Source organism: Thunnus thynnus, chromosome 17, assembly GCF_963924715.1.
Source record: "Thunnus thynnus chromosome 17, fThuThy2.1, whole genome shotgun sequence".
Taxonomy (NCBI): Eukaryota; Metazoa; Chordata; class Actinopteri; order Scombriformes; family Scombridae; genus Thunnus; species Thunnus thynnus.
The window spans coordinates 28,462,544-28,486,144 of NC_089533.1; the positions used below are offsets into that span (position 1 = coordinate 28,462,544).

At 38.7% G+C, this 23,601-nt stretch overlaps 1 protein-coding gene across 1 annotated transcript; it reads right to left on the bottom strand.

Moving 5' to 3' along the window:
- Positions 1–23,561, bottom strand: LOC137168094 (mitochondrial adenyl nucleotide antiporter SLC25A23-like). The gene is made up of 10 exons (XM_067570560.1): positions 22,630–23,561; positions 17,092–17,215; positions 16,811–16,898; positions 12,815–12,926; positions 12,298–12,456; positions 9,949–10,101; positions 8,460–8,573; positions 7,078–7,245; positions 6,441–6,591; positions 1–6,346 (listed from the first exon to the last, which is right to left on the bottom strand). The coding sequence occupies exons 1-10, from the start codon at positions 22,840–22,842 to the stop codon at positions 6,165–6,167; spliced, it is 1,464 nt and encodes a 487-aa protein (XP_067426661.1). The 5' UTR covers positions 22,843–23,561; the 3' UTR covers positions 1–6,164.
- Between the last annotated feature and the right edge of the window lie 40 nt (positions 23,562–23,601).

The following is a 23,601-nucleotide window of genomic DNA, read 5'->3' on the forward strand; positions in this document are numbered from 1 at the left end:
TGTAACTTTTATTAAAAGCAGTGAAAGTACAATAAAACATAGACTCAAACATAAATTTATTTTCATGTTATTTAAGTATAGTATCTGAGCTTTTAAAACTTTATTGACAGTTCACCTCAGTCATGAATTCTTTACAGATCAAATGTATTGTTGTTTAGTATAAAAGTTCTACTTGTTTAACAGTGGGGATGTGGGATTCTAATGAATTAACAGTGCCACAACATTTTGCTCTTCCACTTTCCAATGTCCAGTTTCCCCATTCAATCAACTCCATAATGTCACTTTTAAAAACCCTTTAACGTAACATTTTTTGCTTGTGAGGAGCATATGAATCTGGGTGAAAATCAGCTTCTTTGAAAAAATCGAGGTATTTTTCAGAGAGATTTTAGGTAGAGAGTGTTTTTAAGAACACCATTGTGAATTGAGGAATAAAAGCATTACAATAACTGGACTAAGAAATGCAAGTATATAAATCCTTTTTATGTACGGTCTGTAAGTTTCTACATGGGAAAATTACCTGAAACCAATATGTATTCCACATAAATACCTTAATATGTGATATAATGTTCTATGTACTATACACTATAGCAATTATATACATTTTAACAAGTATTTAAAGCCGAACTAATCAATATTTATGTATCAACATGTGTGATATGAACAGTGTCACTTGTAGCAACGAATTAACTCAGAGAATTGTCAACAACTCTGCCGTTCTCTCAATTCTATGGAACCTTTTAGCCTCTTTTAGCTCACTGTTTTGGTTTTATGACCTGCTCTCATCATCCTTGTTTCCAGCAGGCAGCTGTTCTGCACTGCACTGCTGCTCAGCACCAAATAGCAGACACACAAAGTTAGAGACTAGCTGGTGAACACAGTGGAGCATGGGGGAGACCAAAGAGGGAGGGTGAATATTGGACCTATGTTCATAAGGAGGCAAAAATCACAACTCCAAATGAACGATAATGTTTCCCTGTGTCTGCTGATATATAAATATGCAATTATTGTGTTCGGTAACACGTTAGCAATAACAACTTCATAAGGTGTTAAAGATACCCTGTGGGGTTTTTTTGACTACTGGTAGTGCTATAGAGAAATGTTTTGGTTCCCATTTTGTTTGTTTTGTCCATGTGCATGCGGAAACACAAGCACATGTGCAAACACACAGGCATCATGATTCACATCCTGGTGAATCCCAGTTCTTGCTACTCATCTGATCTGATGGTAGTGACACACCAGCAAAGGCAGGGAAGAAGAAGACTGCTAGTAACCAAACATCAATGTAAACAATGCATGATTTAAAATATTTTAAAAAAAATAGGCTCTGGAAATGTTTCAAGAGGAAGGAGATGCATTCAGAATGTTTGTTAGACCTCAAGGGTACACACAATGTGTTCGAACAGAAACTTTGTTCACAACAAAACTCCACAGGGCAGCTTTAATGTCAATGTTGTGTTTACAGCCTGGTACACTGTCCTCAAGTGGTCAAAGATCAATTAATGCAGCTTTAAAGATGACAATAAATGTTAAAAGATGTTGCAGTTCTGGAACAGCAGTGTGCTGTTTACACGTCATTTACTACTGAACAAGCCCTCCTGTTCATACAGTGTCACACATGTAAAGTGCAGATACACATTCAGTTGATAATGATGATTTATCAAAACTAGAAAGCTCTTCTTGTAGCATTTGCTATCAAACTCACACTACAACATTTCTGTCTTTTGGGTTGACAATAGCTCGTAAAGGAAAGTAAAACAGTCCACACACACTGAAGCTAGCTGGCCATACTTTCACTAAATTCTTGGAAACATGCGTTCATGCTTTAAAAATATGTCATGCTTGCAAGGCCCCAGTGTCAACAAGCATTCATCATTTCAAGTACGCTTGCAAGGGAGGAATATTGAAAAAAAAAAAACTCTTTAGGGAATTAGGAATTCATAAGCGTAATAATATAGATAATATATGTCTTTGCCTACTATACAAATAATGACATTCAAAGTATATGGGGGGGTATCACTACTCCCTTTACATGCAGCTGCTTCAAAACTGCACCAACAAACTACTGCAGGAGGGTTTTGTGCAGCTCACATTCTATCCAAATATGTTTGTTTTTTTTTTAAATCATGCATCTGATACACAATCCCTTGTTTCCCTTTTTCTCTTAAAATTGCAGCCTCATTTTCTGACACTTCCAGCTGAGGTTTAGGATTTTTGGCTGAAGCTGCAGTGCAGGGAACATAGTACAGAAAATAGTTCAATATGCTTTACGTTTATAAAATATAAAACAAATCAGAAATCAGATGATTTTGAATATTTGGGATGGCTAATCATCTACCTCCGAACATTCCGTAATGCAACATGAACAAACTGGCCTCTAGTTTCATGGCAGTTAACAGTGACTTTAATCTCCTGTTTGTGCTGGTCCACACTGCTGCTGATGTTGGTTGATGTTGTTGTGTTATGAACACTCTATCTACTTTGACTACTACACCACTTGACAGACTGCAGACCAGTCTTTTCTGTTATCTGGAGAAACTCTGGACTGAACAGATTGACAGTCCCTATAATATTATACTGATATTATATAAGAAAAATATAAAGTCACTGTCTCTGTCATCTACAACGGAATGTATGTATGTCATTAAAACAGTATGATATCACTGTACAATGACTCTCTGTGTTGGGAGAGGGGAGTTATTCCTCACTTTGTCCTCATAAGAAAACAGCATCCTCACCTGGACTTTATTCATTACATTATCCATCAAATCTATTATATTTCAGTATTTAAAACTAAGCTAATGGTTAGCATGAAAATTCATTCTTGGCCTTAAAAGTAGTAGTTTGAACAAAATAATCCCCTTAGGAGCTGTGCAAAAATTACTGGGGTGGGGAACGAGGCTGAATCCTTTAATTGATTTTATTTTTTTTAAATAAAAAAATACAAGGCCCTCTCCAGTGTTATTCTTATTTTTCTTTGGACCCTTCCCTTGACTTAGAAAAATACCTCAATACTATACACTACACTATGCCTCAGTTAGTTATTTTTGAACAGCAGCTGGGGGTAAACATGAGTTTGTCTGGAAACTGATAGATTTCAGTAGAAATTTTATACAACTTCTGTTAAACTGTGACAAGTAACACCTGCACACTTAATCCAAGTCACAAAATTTCATTGATGGTGTTTTCTAATAGCTTTACATCTACGTGATGTGCGTATAATTACTCTCCTTCAAACTGTGACAAGTTTCATGATATCAGTAGCTGAAATGGCCGACAGAAAGACAACCGATACAGCTCATTATTTTTAATTAGCTCCACCTTTTCAGTCTTGATACTGCCAGCTTTGCACATACCGCTGTGCCACACCACCGTGAAAACAGAGTCCTCTAACACCTCATATGATGACTAACAATCATCAATCTATACCCCTGAGCCTTGTAAGTATTTGAACAGCAGATGTGTACAACCTCAAACCTTTGCATCATGTTGCAATAATGTGATTAGAGCACAGAAACACAATGCCAGTGTATAACTGTTGAAATACTTAAAACTACTGGTAACAATTCACATTCCTTGGATTTATCAGAGCTTGCACAGAGATGCTGAGGGTTACAGGTTGTCTACACAGGAGGCATTTCTGTTTTTTAGTTGTCTGTCTCACATATGAACATATCATTTTTAATTTAATCAATACAGCTGTCTACACAGGCTGCTCACTGTTCACTTGCACTATATGCACATTTTAACACTTCAAGTCTATTTTCTTCCGTTTTACGCACGTAACTTGTGAGTATCCTGTGTTGATACAGACGGAGGACTGAAGGTGCTGCTGCTGCTCTGCTGATGTGACACTTTTGCAGCACAGCCTGGGTAAACATTTTGTTAGTCATGAGTAGTCAGAATAAACAACTACTGTAAAATGTCTTCACCACATAAAAATTTAGTCAAGAAAAGCCTAGAAAAGTCCACTGAGTAGATGCACTTGTATTTAGGGATACCCTGTCAAATTCCCTGTCTTTCTATTCTTTAAATGTTCTGTCAGTTCTGGTTAGGTAATACTGTGTGTCTGCAGAAAACCCATTCTGAGTTTCTCTCCTGTTCAACTGAAAACTACTGCAATACACATGTTGAACAAGAACATTAGACAATACATTGTCTAATGTACCTGAGGCCCCTCAGGAAGTATTTTTATCTTACCATATCAAGTGATCTTAAGAGGCAATAAACCTGCCTTGCTAAGAGTTTCCTCTTAAGACTATTTATGAGGCTGCTGAGAGGAACTTAGGAGCCTTCTCTACTATCCCAAACTTTACATCAATTTAGAAATTAGTTTGAGTTACAAAATACTTTCTGAATTACTCTAAAAGTGTTTTCAGACAGTGAACAATGTCTGCTGCCTGTCTGCCTCAATGTTCTGTATTTTGAATGGGTGGCAACATAGTGCAACTACCCCACCATGACTAGCTGCATCCTGCCAACGACCTCCAGGTTGCGACTATCCACTGCCTCTAATCTCATCATGTAGCTATACGGAACAGGTTATACCTCCAAATGGTGGAAAGTCTTATCAATATGATTAATATGTTTAGCTAACTAATATAATAAATATTGTTAATTGGCCCAGACCGGATGTTCAAACTTCAAAACCAATGTTTGTCCACGACCAACTAACACTATCTACAACTACAATAACTAAACTAACTAGTGTAGAGGTTCAGTAAACTTAAACTAGTGAAATGAGTTCCTCTGTCTTTTACTTGGTGTGGTTTCTGTGGTTACCATGGCTAGCTGCAGGCTCAGATTGAAGAAAGATCAATCGTCACCTGCTCACACAGTCCTCCTGGCACTCATATTCATATTAGAAATAAACAGAGGCAGCAGCAGCCACTCACTGTCTGAAAGTATCTTTAGATTTTGATTTCACATATTTATGTTTTTCTCTATGCTCTTCTCACTGGTTGGAAGTCACTGGCACGTCAGGTTATGATTTTATACTAATTTGCAGGTGTTTAACGATTGATTTTTAACGAAGGTGATGTCACGCACCCTCAAGCACCAATCAGGAATTAGAAACATTTTAAATCAAAATCTGATGACAGTTGTTGAGTTGTTGCAAGGACACTGTATATCAAATGTGATGAAACCACACCCTCACAGTCCTGATGAAGCAGAATAGCCAAGTTATTTTAGTGTTAAACTCTTAATAAATAATGACAAAGTAGAGTTTTTTCTTGAACTCGAACTTGTTGCTCATGTAGTCATGAATATTTAATGATTTAGAGAATGCTTAAGATTTCAAACCAAGTTTTCAGGGGCTTTAAGGCTGTGTTCAGGCTGACATCAGCACTTCATTCATTCATTTCAATGAGGCCACTGCATTGATACAGTGGGCCTCCTAAGGGCTCCATCCAAAACATGCCGGGACGTTAGGAGCCAAACAGTTAGACCCAGCTCAAAGCAATGTAATGCCATCCAGCAACTCACCATGTTGGCCAATCGAGTAAATGCAAGCACATATTGCTGGTAGATTACTTTGTAACATGAATGGAGTAATTCTACTTTCTTCACAGTGCTTTGTCATCTGATAAGCCTTGGAACTCATGGATATATTACTCAAACTGACACTTTTTTCCAGACATCAAAGGTAGTATTTCAGAAAGTTATGTGAACTTAATCCCATCTGAAAATGTGTTGATGGTAAAATGTTTTGATAGTTAGACTATGTGCAAAGTCAAGAAATTGGTTAGTCAAAAATTCTGAGTAAATTCATTGTACCATGAATTGCCTTGTTGTTGAGAGATGCTATACAAATGAACTTTGTCTTGTCTTGCCTGTATGTATGTTGTATAATCATTTCAGAGAGGGCAAACATTTACCTCATTCTCTTCTCCAGATTCTACAAATGAATATGATCTACCCGCAGGCTACCAGGTTTGAACCTGACTGTGTCAACAGGAAGTGCAGCATGAGGCAATACCATCCCCATCTGTGAGATGGATCTTTTCTTCTATTTCCTCTTCCTCGACTTCCCTTCATTTTCCTCAGAGGTCTGAGGACCTGCATCCTACATCATCAGTGCTCCTCTTCTTCTTCTCACAAGCATGATGAGTCTTTGCCTTGTCTGTCCTTTTCTTTTTGTACAGTCATCCCTCTTCTTTCTCATTCTAGTAACCCACTCCAAGGACTTTCTTCATGTGCTCGTACACCACATAGGAGATGCTGACAGCAGGAATGACTTTGAGAAAGTTGGGGGTGATACCACGATACAGGCCCGGTACGCCTTCATGGGAAATGATGTATTTGAACTGGCCCACCATGGTCAGCTTGGGTTTACCCTCAGTGATGGCTAATAGAGGAGGAAGGATGAAGGTCACAGAAGCTCATATAAGAAGCAGGTTCATTGTTGGATTATTGTTTACTGAATGTACAGCATATCTCACCTTGTGCCTGCATGCGCGTCCGAATGAGAGCGAGGGGATAGGATGCCAGCTGGCCGCAGGTGCTGGAGATGGTACCACAGCCTAGCAGGACCAAAACACCTGGATCTGCTGAATCTACACAGTACCTCTGGAGCCAGGCATTCTTCAGAGTCTGAAAGGATGAGCAGTGAGAGAGAATTGAGAAAATAATAAAAGAATATAATAATAATAATAAAAGGGAGACGATTGGAGAAAAGGAGGATTATAAGAGGGAAGATGAAAAAAAGAGAAGGGGGAAAGAGAGTAAATAAATTAGTTTATCTCAAAAATATGAACATTTATTTCATTGTTGTCCAAAAACTGTAAAAAAAAAACAAAAACCCACATCATTGAGTCACTGACTGTTCCTTCATTACCATGAACACACTCACACTGTTTATTTTGAGTCAATCCCACACACACCGTCCTGCTGCCAGAAATACTCCCTCGAACACCAAATGTGGATTCATCCACCACTAAAAATTGTCTCAACAAATGCTCCACTTCCTCCTGTTTGAGTAACATTTGTTAAAAACTACAGTGGCCAGCTCCTGGCCTTTGGTCTTTGGCCTACAAATTCCAGACCCATTTGGTGGCCTTTCCACACATGTACACACACCTCATACACAGCCAAGTCGATGCCAGCATAGGGGATTATGCCCAGTGTATTTGGCAGGTAGCCCCTGTAGAAAGCCCGGACTCCCTCCGTCTTCAGAATCTGTCTGGCACAATCAGCCATACCTGAGTATTGCCCTGTCTTCCTTAATGTAAGACGAGTCTTCAGCACCTACCCAACAGAGAGGAACAGAAAACGTGAGAAGAGGGAACACAATAAAAACATGGTTAAAAGAGTGACAAGCAAGATGTTATTCTTCAATTGGACAAAGGAGATAAAACTAGTCTTTGCATTATTTCAGGGTACAGAAATTGCATCAAGTCGACATTTTCCAGCCATCCATTTTCTGCTGCTTATTGGGGTCCAGGCCACAGTGGCAGCAGGCTAGGTAAAGTAGTCCAGACATTCTTTAACTTTGCCATGTCCACCTGCGTCTTCTAGGAAATCTAGAGGAGTTTGGAGATGAGAAGGGGTATGTAATCCCACCAGTATGTTCTGGGTTTACCCCAGGGACTTCTCACTTCTCCAAGATGGACATGCCCAGAAAACCTCCAGATGGAGGCAGATGGCTGAATCACCTCAACTCAACGCTGGGTTCTATGAGCTCCTTCCAGATGTCCAGGCTCCTCACCCTGTCACCAGGGGTCAGCCCAGACACCCTGCAAAAAGACTCATTTTTGTATCTGCTTTCTCATTCTTTTGGTCATTACCCAGAGCTGAAGACCATGGGTGAGGGCTGGAACATAGATCCACTGGTAATTTTAGAACTCTGCCTTCTGCTACCAATCCCATTTGTTTTTACCTCAATCCTTTTATTTTCTAGTGTTGATCCTTATGTTGGATGCTGCAGAGAAAGGTGAAGTGAGTTGGGGGAAGTCTTGTATGTTCAGTTTTGTTGTAACTTCTCTACAGCATAACAGCACTTAAGATTTTACAACATGTGGATGCACCTGTGGTGTCTAGTTTGTACAGTATGCTTTATCATGATGGTGCTACTTCTTTTGATTCAGTGTCACAGTAATTCAAAGACTCAGGATAGGGTTTACTGAAGGTTCACTAGTCAATGAGTCTTATAGCTGAAGAATTACATTTGTGCTTCTACCTTCTCACACATAAGGCACTTGTTTTCAATGTGCTTGTTTCAACCAGAAATTGATTTGCATGAGTTTAACACTGAATACAATAAAAAGTGTGTTTAGCTCATGAAACGGTTGCAAGAAATGTGCGAGTTTGCCTTTCAGCCCCATCTTAGTTCATCTTGCGATTAAAGATGTACATAATAGAAATAATATAAAGAGAAAAGAACCAGATAAAGGAAACATGAAAGAAACCAATCAACGACAAGGAATGACTGAGGAATCAACATTAATTTCAAACTGACTGACCTCCATGGGGTAGATGATGGTCTGGGCAGTGGCTCCTGCCAGTGAGCCAGCAATGAACCTCTCTTGTACCCTTAAACTGCCCCCCTCTTTACTGCCTCGGATCAGCCACTTGATCTACAGTAAGAGAAGAGAATAAGGAACAGGAAGGGGAGCCATGGAAGAAACTTGTTAGAGGGCCACAGAGGTGTGATAGTGATACGATGCAACATGAGAGAAAGTGCAGAGATATACACAGAAAAATACAATGGGCCTCATGCATGAATGTTTTCCTATTTTCTCTTATATATTGTATAGCAATAAGAGGAAAATAAGAAAATCCTACATGGGATTCAACAAACTCCCTTAACTGCCTGAACTCATAAATCACGACTGTCAGTCTGATGAATGTCACCTGTTCATGAGGAGGTGCTTGTTAGTGAGATGTGATCATTAGCATAATCAACACCCCTAAAATGTCCATATAAGGCTCCATGTTCCTCTCCGTTTGTGGGAGAGTTTCATTCACAAAAAGTCCCTGAAGAGTGAAAACACAGCACAGCTTCAAGTCCTGCTTTCAGACACCAGAAAACAAACATTTAGGAGTGACAGTAGGAAACCCGAAACAATTAGTAAATATGAATCCAGCTAACATCATCAGAGCAGCTCTGCACTGTGACAGAAATAAAGAGGGAATGCTTTGACATGAAGTTAGATGCTAAAAACATCTTTCTAAAGCACTCCGTGATGTCATGTGACAGTCACAGAAATATGAGAGGAGAACATTATAGTCTACAGGTGATGTTACACTTTCAGCTGCAACACAACATAATACTGGACACAGACCTGCAGTGACACAGAGGCAGCAGCTGTCACAATGAGAGAAGTTTCTGAGCCACTACTGAAATGTAGAAGTTGAATATCCCAATAAAAATCATAAAATCTACAAACCTTTTAAATAAATTGGCAGCCATGATGATAAAAATGAAACAGAAATACAATATAAACAGAATATTTGCATTAAGTTTGTTTTACTTATAAATTAATTTTTTTGTTAATTTCCGTATCATATCTAAACTCCAAATTAATTCAGATTAGGACATTATCATTGTAAGTCAAACAAGTGTTTTTCCCCTGTGAGGAAAGGCAGAGATGATCTATTCATTACACCTTCAACAGGTCCGGAACACTCATAAATTTTGTTTGTAGTATGAGAAAATTGATGAATGCCACAAATGTTGAAATCAATCGTATGTGCATTTTAAGAACAAATCTTTTTGTATGAGTGCTTCTTGCATGAGGCCCATTGTTTACAAAAACCTGTCAGACAGTGAGTTTGTTTATCTCTGTGTGTTATCTGTGTCATTTTAAATGTGTTGTGTGAAAATATACAACACATCTAAAATGATGCAGAGTCCTTTAATTTTATCTGACACAGGGGAACCATTGGGTTGACTTAGCAGGCTACCAGACAGATTTTCACTTTGTCACTGATTAATTAGAGTGCACTGACCTGTTCATAGGCCATGAACTTAATGGCAGATTCAGGGGCAATCTTGAGGACATTGATGCCATTTCCCCTCCAGAGTGAGAAGACACCTCCCTCCTTGACCATCCCCCTCAGCCCTGACCACAGATTATTCCCCTGAGATGTAGAGCCATGTACCTTGACACACAAACATTGCCAGGTCAGTTGTCTTTTTATAACCTGTGCTAAGTTGGAAATGTTGCTGTAGGCTTGATGGCAAGACTCTGTGGTAAGACAAAGATGGTGGGTAGTGTGTACATCCAACCTCAGTCAGGTACAGGTGCAGGACAAAAAACAGAATACAGAGGAAAGGAGATGTTGTTTGCATACTGAAATTTGCAAGCTACCAAAATATTTATTTATACAACAATATTTGTCCAATTTAACAAAGTCCTCCGTTGCACAAAGTGCATCAATTAAAATTTTGGGAGCTTACAAATTTCAGTGTTTTTAAAACCTTTTTTCGCTAACTAACTAGTTTCACTAACTGTTTCAACCCAAACGATTGAGAGTAGTGAGAGTGAATGAAATTAGTAAAGTTGCAGGTCAGAAAACTAAAACAGTGAGCTAAAAGACATAAAACTCTGTAAAGCTGAGAGGAACTGCAGAGTTGGGTGATAATTGTCTGTTGGTTCATCACAATGAGTGACCCCTTTCATAAGCAGGTAGTCTTGTTATCCACCATTTATATAAGAATACTGATAATAGTCGCTTTAACACTCTTCAAGTTCAATTAAACCACACTTAAAGTAAAATAATTCTAGTGTGGAGACACATTGGTATTTATCTTTTCAGAAAATGAGTAGTAGGTTTTCAGATGCTGCTGATCAATGCCAGTCACTCCTGTAAGTGAAATGGCTGCTTTCTAAACAGGCAGAGCCAACCTTGCTCTGTGTTTTTGCTGGGAATGCTCCAACCACCCACCTGAACTACCCACCATGTACTTTATGAACAGTGCAACATTTGAAGGACAGCATGAGCTTCAGACTCTAGACTGACATAACATTACATTAACTAACAGTTGATATACAACTGTTCCAGCTGTTATTTAAATGTCCAGCAGTACTATTTTTCACGATTAGAATCAGAAACAGGTTTATTGCCAAATGGGTTTTCACATACAAAGAATTAGCTTTGGTCTGATGATGCAACATAGTGCGAGGACAAAAAAAAGCCAAGTACTGGAAAGTACAAAAAACATAAGTGACAAATTAACAATAGAAAATACGAAAAAGTGTTATAAGAATAACTATGATATGTGTTTTTTAAAAATAATAGATCTGTGCAGTTTTGTGCAGGAATGAGCACACTATTGTCAGGGAATGTGCAAAAGTTCATACTATGCAGTATAAAGATATGTGCAATACAGAATATGTGCAAGATGTAATGCTAATGTAATGCTAATGTAATATATAAGTCACATTTCATTGTGCTTCAGCATGCTGTTTGTCAGTTTTACAAAGGAATTAGATACCGGGAAGAAACTCTGAAGGAAGGCAAGAAAAATAGAATTTACTGCTAATCTGTTGCCATTAATCTGTATTTCTGTTTATTTTGTCAGAGATAAGATAAAGCTAAAAATAGTGATTTAACCAGTATCTCAGTGCAGAGTTCGCCAATTTACAGATTTATGATCCACATTTTTGTGGACACGTGTCCAAAACTAAAATGTGTTCCCTTCAGATACTTAAAGCAATTTGGGGTTCAGTGTCTTGCTCAATGAGACTTTGACATGTAGTGAGAATTAGTTGGGTAAAGGACCACCAACCCACTCTAACACCGGAGCTACAGAATGGATGGTTTGACCTAGGTGGGCCCTAGGAACGTAAAGTTGGTCAGAACTGTCTATGAAAAGAGACAAAAATTCTAAAAGCTCCTTTGGCCATTGTGTATGCACTTTGAGGCAGTCCCTAACTTCACATAATTTTTCGAGTTGCTATCAAGTCACACAAGATTCTCAAAGGTATGGGAAAAAAGCTTAAAACATTTGCAACATTAGTCAAACTTTATCCTACACTGTCCAACAAATCTGATGAAACTGATGAAAGGTTAGGATGAACCTTGCTTATTGTCTGAATATTAAACTTAAAACTATCAACACCTGTGAATTTTTAGCTTACAGCCTATTTGTTTATATATTGGCACATGTCAACTGTGATGAAATATTAGTGATCAATATGAAATATATGATAAATATTAGTGCAAAATTCAGTGTGTTGGCACATTGTTTTATACAATTTACAATATATAACTTACATTACAATGCTTGAAAAGTTCCTTCATCGTTCATCTTCTAGTCTGTGTATTTGTGGGAGTGAAACTGAAATGACACACCTGTAGGAAGACTTTGAGGCGGTCCAGAGGAGCGGTCCCTGTCCGGGACACTGCCCCTGCCATCGCTCCAGCAACCAGCTGCCGCCACACCAGACCTGACCGCCGCTCTCGCTCTGAGAACTCATCTGGCACCGTCAGATGTTCCCCAATGTCAAACATCTTGCAACAACATTAGAAATTAAAGGGCCAATCAGTATTTGACCCTTAATCTGCCTTATTGTGAAATTATGCTTTCTTTGAAGAAAAATACCACAGTATACAGATTTGCTTCATCTTCTTTACCACCACCTGCCATATGTACCAAATGACTACACAATCTACATCTTTCTTTACAATTAAAGGTATGGATGAACACACCAACTAGCTATGTACTGTTTAACCACTGTCTTCTCCTGTTTTGTTTTGCTATACTACGTATGTATTGCTCCTGTTCCCAGAGGTGTAATGAATGTAAATACTGTCAGGATGTTATCACTGTTATTATTATTAACTGGAACATTACTATATGATGACTCACATGGGAGTGTTTCCAGTGGTGGACAATCTCCTCCATGTTGTGGAGAGGATTGAACAGGAAGTGATCTCGCCATTCACTCCAGTCAATGGTCATAGTACCATCCCTGTCCATACTGGGAGAGAGTTACAGCAGAAAATCAGAACACATATAGTGCCATCAACAGATCATTTACAGCTTCCAGTTTCATGCTTTAAAACACTGTCAATACTTAATCTCTCACATAAATAAACAGAAACCTCCCAACCAGTCAGTCAGACAATGTCTGTAATCAGAATATCAGGTACTAGAAGGTTAGAAAACAAAGTTATTTTGGACAGCAATGACAAAGTTGGTTGGTCAGTTTGCCATCCAACAATGGTCAAAAGCAAGGTATCCTAAAAAATACTCAGAATTCTTCTTCTGTAACATGTCATCAGTTAAAAATCATGTTTATAAGCAATTCTCATAAAATTAGGGAGAAGTCATGAAGTATCAAACTGATAAAACAATGTTAAGTAAGTTTCTTCAGCTGTAAAAGACAGCTCATCCTCACAAGAAAAACGACAGTACGGGTCTAAAATTCAGCCGGAAAAAAGGCCTATAGTTACGTTTACGCCATCTAGCGGCCGTAGTAATTATGACGTAGGATGTGACGTAGTTCAAATGATGGCAAAATAAGGTGACTTCTTTATTAGGTAGAGGTGGGTTGGGAGAGGCAAAAAGGCAAAAAGTGGACTTTGCCGCAGGAGGCCGCTGTTCGCTTCCCATTTCCAATCAACAAGTGTGATGTTTCCAACTGCCAGTCGGAACATTTTTTCAGAAATCGTAACAACATGGTGTTTGCTGTTGCCATGACAACAAGGGTTGCATAACTTTAAGAAAGCACTTTTCAAACACGTTTCAAATGATAACTTTAACCCAAACCATGATCTTTCCCTATCCCTAACCAAGTATTTTTTGTGCCTAAACCTAACCAGCCTAACCTTAACCACAGAGTCGCCACATCATAAAACATCATCATTTTTTAACAGTGATTGGTAACGGTTTTGGAAAGCGACATATTACACTTCTATGGGTTGTTCTGAAAATGCTACAATGGGTCGTTCTGGAGTGCAGGAATAATCGACCTGTGTAAATGTGGTCATTTAATTATGAGGATGTGTTGGTTAAAGAGGGTCTCAAGGACCCCAAACAGAATGGTTAAGTAAAGTTCCTGCCATCAGGAGTGAACTGTGGGACACCTGAGACATTCTCCTTTCCTCTTAGAAGAGCACATTTGCTTTTTTGTTGTTGTTACTTTCTGTCTTATATTCTGCTATCTCTCTCGCTCTCTCTCTCAAATTCAAATTCAAATAGGCTTCATTGGCTTGACAGATCAGAAACCTATATTGCCAAAGCAGCACAGAAAATTATAAACATTGACAGATGATTAATAATTATACAATAATATGCAAATATAAACAATAATGTTAAATACAATATAATAAAAGGCATTTTTACATATGTAATCACACAGAAACATTTACTACAGAGCTTGTTTCTCTGTAGTAAATAATGACAAGACTTAATATATTTTGCAGCTATTATTGCACATTGACTTTTCTCCCCACATAGATAGGACAGTTTCTGAAGATCAGGGAGGTGGGTACATTCAGGATATATATGATTTATTTTTTCAAAGAAAACTTCTCTCAAATCCTTATATTTGTCACAGTGTAATAGGAAGTGAGATTCTGTCTCAACTTCTCCTTTATGACAAAGTGAACACAGCCTGGCCTCCCTGGGGAGCCCTGGGTACAGATCTGGTGCCCTGGCTTCTGCCTGTGACGGCCTGTTTCTATGGCCAGGCTGTGTCCACTCAGTCTGTACATTGTCAGCGTTTTTCTCAGTTTTCTATCAGTCACGGTGGTCAGGCATTCTGCCACCATGTACTCTCTGTTTAGGGTCAAATACAATTCTAATTTACTTTGTGATATGGTGGTTTTGTTCCAATATTTGATATAATTTTCTTTTCGTTTTGAGATGATTTGGTTGGGCCAGATTGTTTTTAGTGTGTGTGGGCAGAGCTTCAGCAGCGGCTGGCAGAGGGGACTCTGATCTTTGTTCTACTGGTGGCACTGAAGGGCGTTGTACTGGTAGGACTGGGGGTCGCTAGATTGGAAGTGTTTATAAAATTTGATGGCACGCTTCTGAATTTTAATTATTATTGAGTATTGACCAAGTTCTGCCCTGCATGTATTATTGGCTGTGTGTCTTCAATTTTGTTTTCAAATCATTCATAGTAATGGGGAAATCTAGGGGGTTCTGGTTGTCTTTGAATATCAATTCCATATTTAGTAGTTTTTTGAGTATTTGTTTGTATTCTAAGTCAGTTCCTGGTGGTTTTGGCCCAAATAAGGTGTGAAAATGTTGAGTCCATATGTCTCCGTCTTGTATGAGCAGCTCCTCAGGCTCAGATTGACAGACAGAGTTCCACTGGTCTCAGAAAGAGTTAGACTCTATACTCTCTTCAAGTAGGCACAGCTGTTTCTCAGTATGCTTTATCTTTTTGGTTCTGATTGTATTTTTATATGTTGGAAGTGCTTCACAATGCTGAAGACTTATATAATTATTTGTAGGATCTCTGTGTTTCAGGTTAGATAATTTTCTAAGTTGTTTTCTCAGGTTTTGACATTCTTTGTCAAACCAGTGGTTCTTTTTTGTTGTTTTTCTTTTATTTGTACGTAGTTTCAATTTAGCTTTATTTGCTGTTTTCTTGAAGATGTCATTTATATTTTGGACAGCCTCACATATGCCTTCAGTAGTGGGAGGTTAGGGGTATTCTATAAACTCTTGTAGTAATAATTGGTATTGCTCAGTGCTGTCTGGGGCCCATCTGTATATCCTGGGTATGTTGAACAGCTTGCTGGGTTTTGTGTGTGTGATATAGTTGTGTTTGAGGAAGAGGGTGATTTGGTTGTGGTCTGATAAAGGGGTTTGGTGCTTGACTGTGAATGCAGTGAAAGAGAAGCGGTCCATGTCTGTGATCATATAATCTACAGTGCTGTTGCCATAAATTGAACAATAAGTGAACCTTCCCAAAGAGTCCTCTCTTACCCGACCGTTGACCATATACAGACTGAGGCTTCTGCACAGTTGTAGCAGCTCCCTCCCATTACTGTTCATCACGGTGTCAAAGTTGTTTCTAGGAGGCAGATGTAGGTGAATAGTAGGAGCTTGCTGGCTGATAAAACTGTCTCCTTGACTACTGGTGACTTCAGGTTGTGCACCAGTCCAGGCGTTAAAATCACCACAGATTATTATATTTCCCTGCCCCTGGTAATGACATATCTTTCTGTGTAGGGATAAGATCCCTTTTTATTTTCAGCCAAATATAGTTTTTTTTCGATTTTGAGAATTTGAACTGAATTGTGTAAATTTGACTTGTACCATATAATGAGTCCTCCTGAGTCTCTGCCTTGACTTAGATCATTTCTGGGAAGGGGCAATAATCTCTCTGTAGTAGGGAGGGCAGTGTGTGGGTACATCACCTCTACATCATGTTTCTGATAGGATTATGATGTCATTATTAATTATAGGTTTTGCTCTTCAGACCAAAGACTGAGGAGTAAAGTCCATGAATATTCCAATAGCTTATTTTAAAAGAACTCATTAAAATTCTCAACAGAAGATGAAATAAAATAAAACAAACACAGAAATAACTTTTACGCAGGTAACCTTGAAGAACCTATTAGAGTGAAATATATTCATATTCATTACATTAATTATCTAATGCATGAAATATTTTCTTATTAAATTAGTATTTGTTTTATTTGAAAAATGGTGAATTGTAAAATAGTAAATATATATATTTAAAATAAATAAATATGTGAAAAAAAAGAAAAATTGAGATTGAACCACACTATGTTAATATAAGAATCTCTCTCTCTCTCTCTCTCTCTCTTTCTCTCTCTCTTACAGACACACACACACACACACACACACACACACACACACACACACACACACACAATGTACCTCTGCAGTATTTTGGAGGCCTGCTCCATGGTGACCTCCACTCCAAGCTTGTGCAGTGAGTGTTGGATCTCCCCCACATCAATTCGACCTATAAAACAGAACAGAATGTGTTTTAATCGTTATAAGCAGTGGCCTTTATTCAGTCCATAGAAAGATGATAATCAGTGTATTCAGTGTAAGTAGCAAGAAGTGGCAGAGAACTAGAGTGTGTGTGTGTGTGTGTGTGTGTGTGTGTGTGTGTGTGTACACGTGTATTATGTGGATGTTTGTTATGCCCACACCATCATTGTTGCGGTCAAGGTTGTGGAACATGAGCCACAGTCTCTTCTCATGAGCACGCAGGTACTGGGAGAACTCCTGGAAGTCCAGCAAACCATCATGGTTGATGTCACTCTCCAGGACTATCTGTGGGTGCAGAGGGAGACTGTCAGTCATTCAGGAGGGAGTAGAGGGGTAAAGATTAAATGAAGTGGGTAGAGATAGTGCCGAGGGCGTGTTGCTAATGGAGACAGCACGGAAGTAACAGGGGTCAGGGGGTGTAGAGAGTGCAACACAAGTGCGGAGAGAGCAGGACAGGATGTAAGGCACTGTGCTCTCTGTGACAGTCAATATGTAAACAACAGCTTACCTGACTCCAAACATAATTTCTCCTCTCTTGATTAGGACAGAGAGAGAAAAAGAGAGAAAAAGAATGCAAGATCCGCTCTTCTACACAGAAGGGTGGAAAAACAAACACATTTAACTTTTTCTGGTTTCTGCTCCTTATTTACAGCTTTCTGTAAATAAGAAATTTAAAAAAAAAAAAAAAAGTATTTTTGTATTCTATATTGTTATTATCTCCTCTTTCTCTCATTGCCTGTCTTTCTGTAATTTTGTAATGTACTGGGACACTTGAGATCGTGCACCCAAAATAAGCATACTTACTTACATATACTGTATATATATATATATATATATATATATGTGTGTGTGTGTGTGTGTGTGTGTGTGTGTGTGTGTGTGTATGTATCCCCAAAATTATTGGTACCCTTTTATTAAAATAATACACCGTTCACCCTGAACAGTGTTGAAATTAACAGATATTTTATTATAAATGCATGTCTATGTTTGGTTTGCAGTGGAACAAAACAAAAAAGTTGTGAAAATAACTGAATTCATGCTTATTCTACAAAGACATTCTAAAATAGCCTGGACAAAATTATTGGTACCCTTTAGAAGTTGAAAGAAATAATGGATTTGTAGTGATACTTTAAGCAGACTATTGTGTTTTAATTAGTATCACAGCTGTTTTCAATCTTATAATCACTCATGCAGCCAGTTTAAAAGGAGAAAATTACTCACTACACTACTCACAACATGGAAAACAGACAGAAAACTAGAGAGTGGTCTGAAGACTTCAGAAAAAAGGTAATAGCCAAGCATGGTCAACGTTAAGGTTACAAGACCATCTTCAAAGAGCTTGATGTTCCTGTGACCACTGTGGCCAATATTATTAAGAAGTTTAAGGCCCATGGAACTGTAGCCAACATCTCTGGACGTGGTTGATCAAAGTTCAAGGTACAATAGTTTCAAGTTACGCCATCTGTCACTGTCTGAATGAAAATGGGCTCCATGGTAGAAGACCCAGGAAAACCCCAAAAAAGCCAGACTGGACTTTTCCAAAATGCATGTTGACAAGCCACAGTCCTTCTGGGAGAATGTGCTTTGGACAGATGAAACAAAATTAGAGCCTTTTGGTAAATCACACCAACCTTATGTTTACAGAAGAAAAAATGAAGCTTTCAAAGAAAAGAACATCAAGCCCACTGTGAAACATGGAGGAGGCTCAGTGATGTTTTGGGGTTGCTTTGCTGCCTCAGGCACTGGGAGGCTTAAATCTGTGCAGGGCACAATGAAATCAGAAGACTATCAAGGCATTTTGGAGTGAAACATACAGCCCAGTGTCAGAAAGCTGTGTCTTAGTCGCAGGTCATGGGTCTTCCAGCAGGATAATGACCCCAAACATACATCAAAAAGCACCCAAGAGTGGATGAGAAGAAAACGTTGGAGCATTCTAAAGTGTCCTGCTATGAGTCCTGATCTGAATCCCATTGACCATCTGTGGAAAGAGCTGAAGAGCTTTTGTGAAAGCTGGTGAAAGTTGAGCACACAAGTTATTGGGTTTTGTTGCAGATCCTGAAATTTTGTAAACGATTTCCTAACATTGTGAAATAGACATTTTTGAAAAAGTATATCCCATAATTATGTAGTGTTATGTTTTAATTATCACATTCCTGTATATTTCTTGTTTTCAGTTCATTAAAATTCTGTCACATGTATTATATCATTTGTGCCTGTAATCAACACATTTTAATATATTTTAAGGGACCTCTTGAGCTTCTCAACTCTCAGATGTATGAAAATGTTCTGTGGTTGGAGCTCAGTGCTAGGAAATACTAAGCACCTTTGAACATAAGAGCCCTCAAAAGTCAAAGGAATGCTTTTGGCTAATTATCTGTATGCCACTCTGTATGTGTTTGTGCTTGTAAACTTGTGAGAACCAGCAGAGTTTTAGACCTTGTTAGTGAGGACATTCTCGTAAAGTGAATTAAGTTTAGCTGGTGCTCACTTTTTCATGGTGTCCATGTAAAATCAGCCTTTTATGACTGTAATATTCATTAACAAGTCAGAATAACAGGAGTTTTTCCCAGTCTCCCAGTTCTGCTTTCATTTCTGCTATAAGAGGCATCCTCATAACCATTCAAATAACTGTCTGCTTTGGAATATGCAGATATAAGTAGATCATAGAAAGGATGTGACAGCCAGACTGACAAATCAGTTGTCAGCCAAGGTCAGCAGTGTTAGGTTTGTGTTACACTTAGACTGTTAAAATATTTATCCACAAAGGGTTAGATTCCTCTGCAAACTGGGGCAGGTTGTCTTAATATGGTGTTATAACCAGGCCACACAAATTAGTATTTGACCTGTAAGAGATTGATTAATGACATGAAATGACAGTCTCACCCAAAGGACTTGACTACACTGTTTTATGGTACTATTACTATTTAAAGGCAGTAAAATGGTTTATCTTCTGTAGTCTGTAGAAGGGTCCTAAACATTGTTCCAAATACCATAGTACAGATGATATTAAATAGTGCTGTATGTACTGATTTTTGGGTGCATTTTGGCTAATAACATGATATATAAGATAAGAATGATATATGATTATTATTAATCAGAAAGTAAAGTTCATTGCTATATTGTATCAGCAGGTAATGATACTTTTGCCCAATGTCAGGGTCCTGGTATTGTGCATGCTGGCTCACTTTCACACTGTCATGGCTTACTGGGTCACTTGAATGGAACGGAGGTGTTGTTAATGTTATTAGTAACACCTGTGCTTTTCCTACTATGACAAGTTAAAATGGCTGCTGTGAAGAAGGTCTTCTGGGATACATCTCAAAACTTTTTTGACTTTTCAAAACAATGTCAGAGCTATGACCTAAAAATGTATATTTACTAAGTCTTTTTTTAAGTAAAAGTTTGACTCACTAAACCAAAATTATGAGATAAGTCAAAATTATAAGAGATATAAAGTCACAATTTTGACTTTGTACCTCATAATTTTGATTTACCATGAGTATTTTAATTTTTATTTTCCTAATATTTTTTTCCCTGGCAGAAATGGGCTTCCATACAGTGTGCACTGGGGCAACATCTCAGCCACTCTGTGGAGACAAACTGAAAACTTCAAGCCATGTTTTGAAAAACTGAAACTTGGTTTGAAAGCTTGAAGAATTGAAAAACTGTAATGGAACTTTTTTTTCCTTCAGTCTCTGTACAAAAATCCTGTGGAAGTTAGTGGCTGCCATGGTTGTAATGGAGAAAACAATCATGTAACCCCACACACTGCTTTCAGAACCCATACTTTATTGAACAGCACTGAGGGGATGTATTGAAAAAGTCTTTTAATGTAATTAGGAAGGTTCAGTGAGTGAAGAATGGATTTTTGTGTTTCCTTTCCTATATGTCTTTTAGCCTAGGAACACAGGAGCATTCTTTCTGAAAAGAAAGCAGATTTTGCCATCCTCAAACTCCTTGCTCCAGGCTTTCACAACTCACACCTCCCACATTCCCGACTGACTGATTCCTGTCCATCCCCTCTTAACAAACAGATTTGGATTTGATAATATTATACGCATATGCTTTGTATTATTGATACAGAACCAGCTAAACATATCTTCATTCAGCATATTCATACAAAAGGTGAATATATTTACAAAAAAAGATTTATTAATAAGACTTATGATTACGCAAGAAATCAGTTTTTAATGTTTGGAAGAAATTCCTAAAAATGAATGAAGACCAAACATGCAAATTACTTCTAAAGGTTCTTGCTAAATAATAGCTACGTTCATATTGTAATATCATAAAAAGTGTCTGTCTCTATGATCCCAAGACAAACTTTATCTTTCTGTTTTTAGGTCTTATGTTGCCTGTCTGTGATTCCACGTCAAGATTTTATTGAGCAATGACCATTGCAAATGGACAGATTCCACAAATGATACAAGTCAAAACACTAGCTGCCTTTAAATTGAACTAGCTGTATGTTTTTCAAATGGAAAGCAGAGATTTGGCATTCAGGTAGATAAACTTGTGAGAACATTGTTGCTGAGCATCCAACAACAAAGATGATGTCATCTTGCTCTATTTAGGAACTGTTTACAATTTGTACCACTTTAATGAGCAACCAACTGAAGTTGGCATTTTAAAAATGGCAGAGTTGTTAATATGGACTCTCCAGGCAACAAGCAACTTCATTAGATGGTAGCTAACTTGCCAAGAGCACATGGTCCTCCCTTTGGTGGAGAGAAAATTCAAAGAAATTGTTTGGCCAGTATTTATTCAATTTTTTAGATCATATTTAAACCATGTGTGTAAAGCTCTCTTAAATTCAAGAAACCTTAAACACAGTACTGTAAAATTTAAATCTAAAAGCCAGACTGCAACATCATGCAGTACATTTTACAGTAAAACATACTGCACATAGAAGACAAATAACTGTTATTTCTTTTCAGTGTAGGATACTTCAGTGACACAAAAAGCCAAACTTTCGCCACTAGGGAGATATAATCTGATATGAGGCTAATGAACATATGGAATAGATTAAAAAGCCAGGGGCCCCTCCCCTCTCTCATCCTTCATACAGTATTTAGGCTACAAAGAGTAGCCTAGGCCACTGGTTCTCAGACTTTTTCACATGAAGGACCCCTAAACTCACACAAATTAGACCACAGACCCTCATTTGATAAGATTTTGTCTCAGGGTCCCCCATCTGATAGGATTTTTGCTTTTAGATGTTTTATTACAGACAGTGTATGAAACCCATGACCAAAATGGTTATACATTCAGTCATTGTGTTATTTATGGATGGAATTATAGTGAAAATAAATTATTCCCCATTTTGCTGGGGACCCCCCTGGAATCCCCTCAAGGACCCCTGGGGGTCCCCACACCCCACTTTGAGAACCACTGGCTTAGGCTGCAGGTTAAATTGAGATGAATGGATTTAATGGATATTTAGTTTTATAGTGTTCTGCAACATTTCCACTTCTTGCATTTATGAAAAAATAATGATAGTTTATATGTTTCCATAGTTATAGTTCAGTATTCATTTGCCACTTCATCCCTGCATGTCTCTTTACTGTTATGCCAATAAAGCAGATTTGAATGGGACAGAGTAGGCTTGAGGTTGTGTAGAAGCAAGTGCTGTGTGCATGTGCACCTTTCCCAGTAACAGCCACTGGCTCCTGGGATAAGTACAGCGGTCGTTGCCTCACCTCCTCTGCCTCTCCCTGGTGTAAACCACGAGCTGCCAGCCCGGTCCTCAGTTCACTGATGTCCACCCTGCCATCTTTATTCAGGTCCAGCTGCTCGAACAGCTCCGCATATCTTTTCTCTCTATCGGGGTCCAGAGACCTTCCGCTCTCTCCGTTTTCCTCGTTTCCTCCGCGGCGAGTCTGGGCGCAGAACCGCTCCTTGTCTTCGCCCATGTGAAAGAGGGAAAGCCGGTTTTCGCTACTGGTCGACTGTTTATTTCACAGCCGAGCATAACACTGTCAGAACCGTAATGAGTGCGAGGTTTGTTCTTGTCTCCAGAGCGGACCGCTAGCCTACCTCACACCATAACGGGAGCACAGCTAAATGGAAGAAATATTCTACTGAGAAACGTCCCTCCCGGATAGATGGATGGATGGATGGATGGAAGTGGTTTAGACGAGCTCACGTGAGATTAATCCCCGTGTCAGTTACATACTGTGTCACATCGGCACGCGTAAATCCATAAACTCAGTCAGATGAATTAAAGTTTCCGTCACAGGAGGAGCTCGCGCATGAAGCAGCCCAGCGCAGTTTTACCGCAGCGTATGTCTGTGTGCGCGCGAAGAGCCTAATATTACCGCTACCAGTTTATACCAGGGTCGTTGTATTTTAAGCTATCTGAAATGTCAAAAATCTCAAATCAACACCAAGAGGAAATGACAAAAATACTAATACCTCCACATATTAATCCACCCTCTCTGACGCCGCGCGGCTCTACTGCATCACTCGATGCGTATGGGATCTTCAGCGCGCGCGCGCTCACAGCAATTCGCACGCGACAATCCAGCTCAGGGATGACGATGAAGAAGAGGTCTAATGCTGAGTTTAAAGAATGTAGCCTAACAATGGAGACGTGAAATTTAATTGTTTGACCCAATCAATTAGCATCTACAATAATTGTGAGTTGAGGAGTGAGTCCAGAAATCCAATGT

Coding starts and splice junctions, on each gene's coding strand:
- LOC137168094 (XM_067570560.1), bottom strand. CDS start 22,842: ATGGGCGAAGACAAGGAGCGGTTCTGCGCCCAGACTCGCCGCGGAGGA. Junction 10,102..12,297: donor GCCTCAAAGTCTTCCTACAG/GTGTGTCATTTC, acceptor TTGTGTGTCAAG/GTACATGGCTCTACATCTCA. Junction 8,574..9,948: donor AGTTCATGGCCTATGAACAG/GTCAGTGCACTC, acceptor CTCTTACTGTAG/ATCAAGTGGCTGATCCGAGG.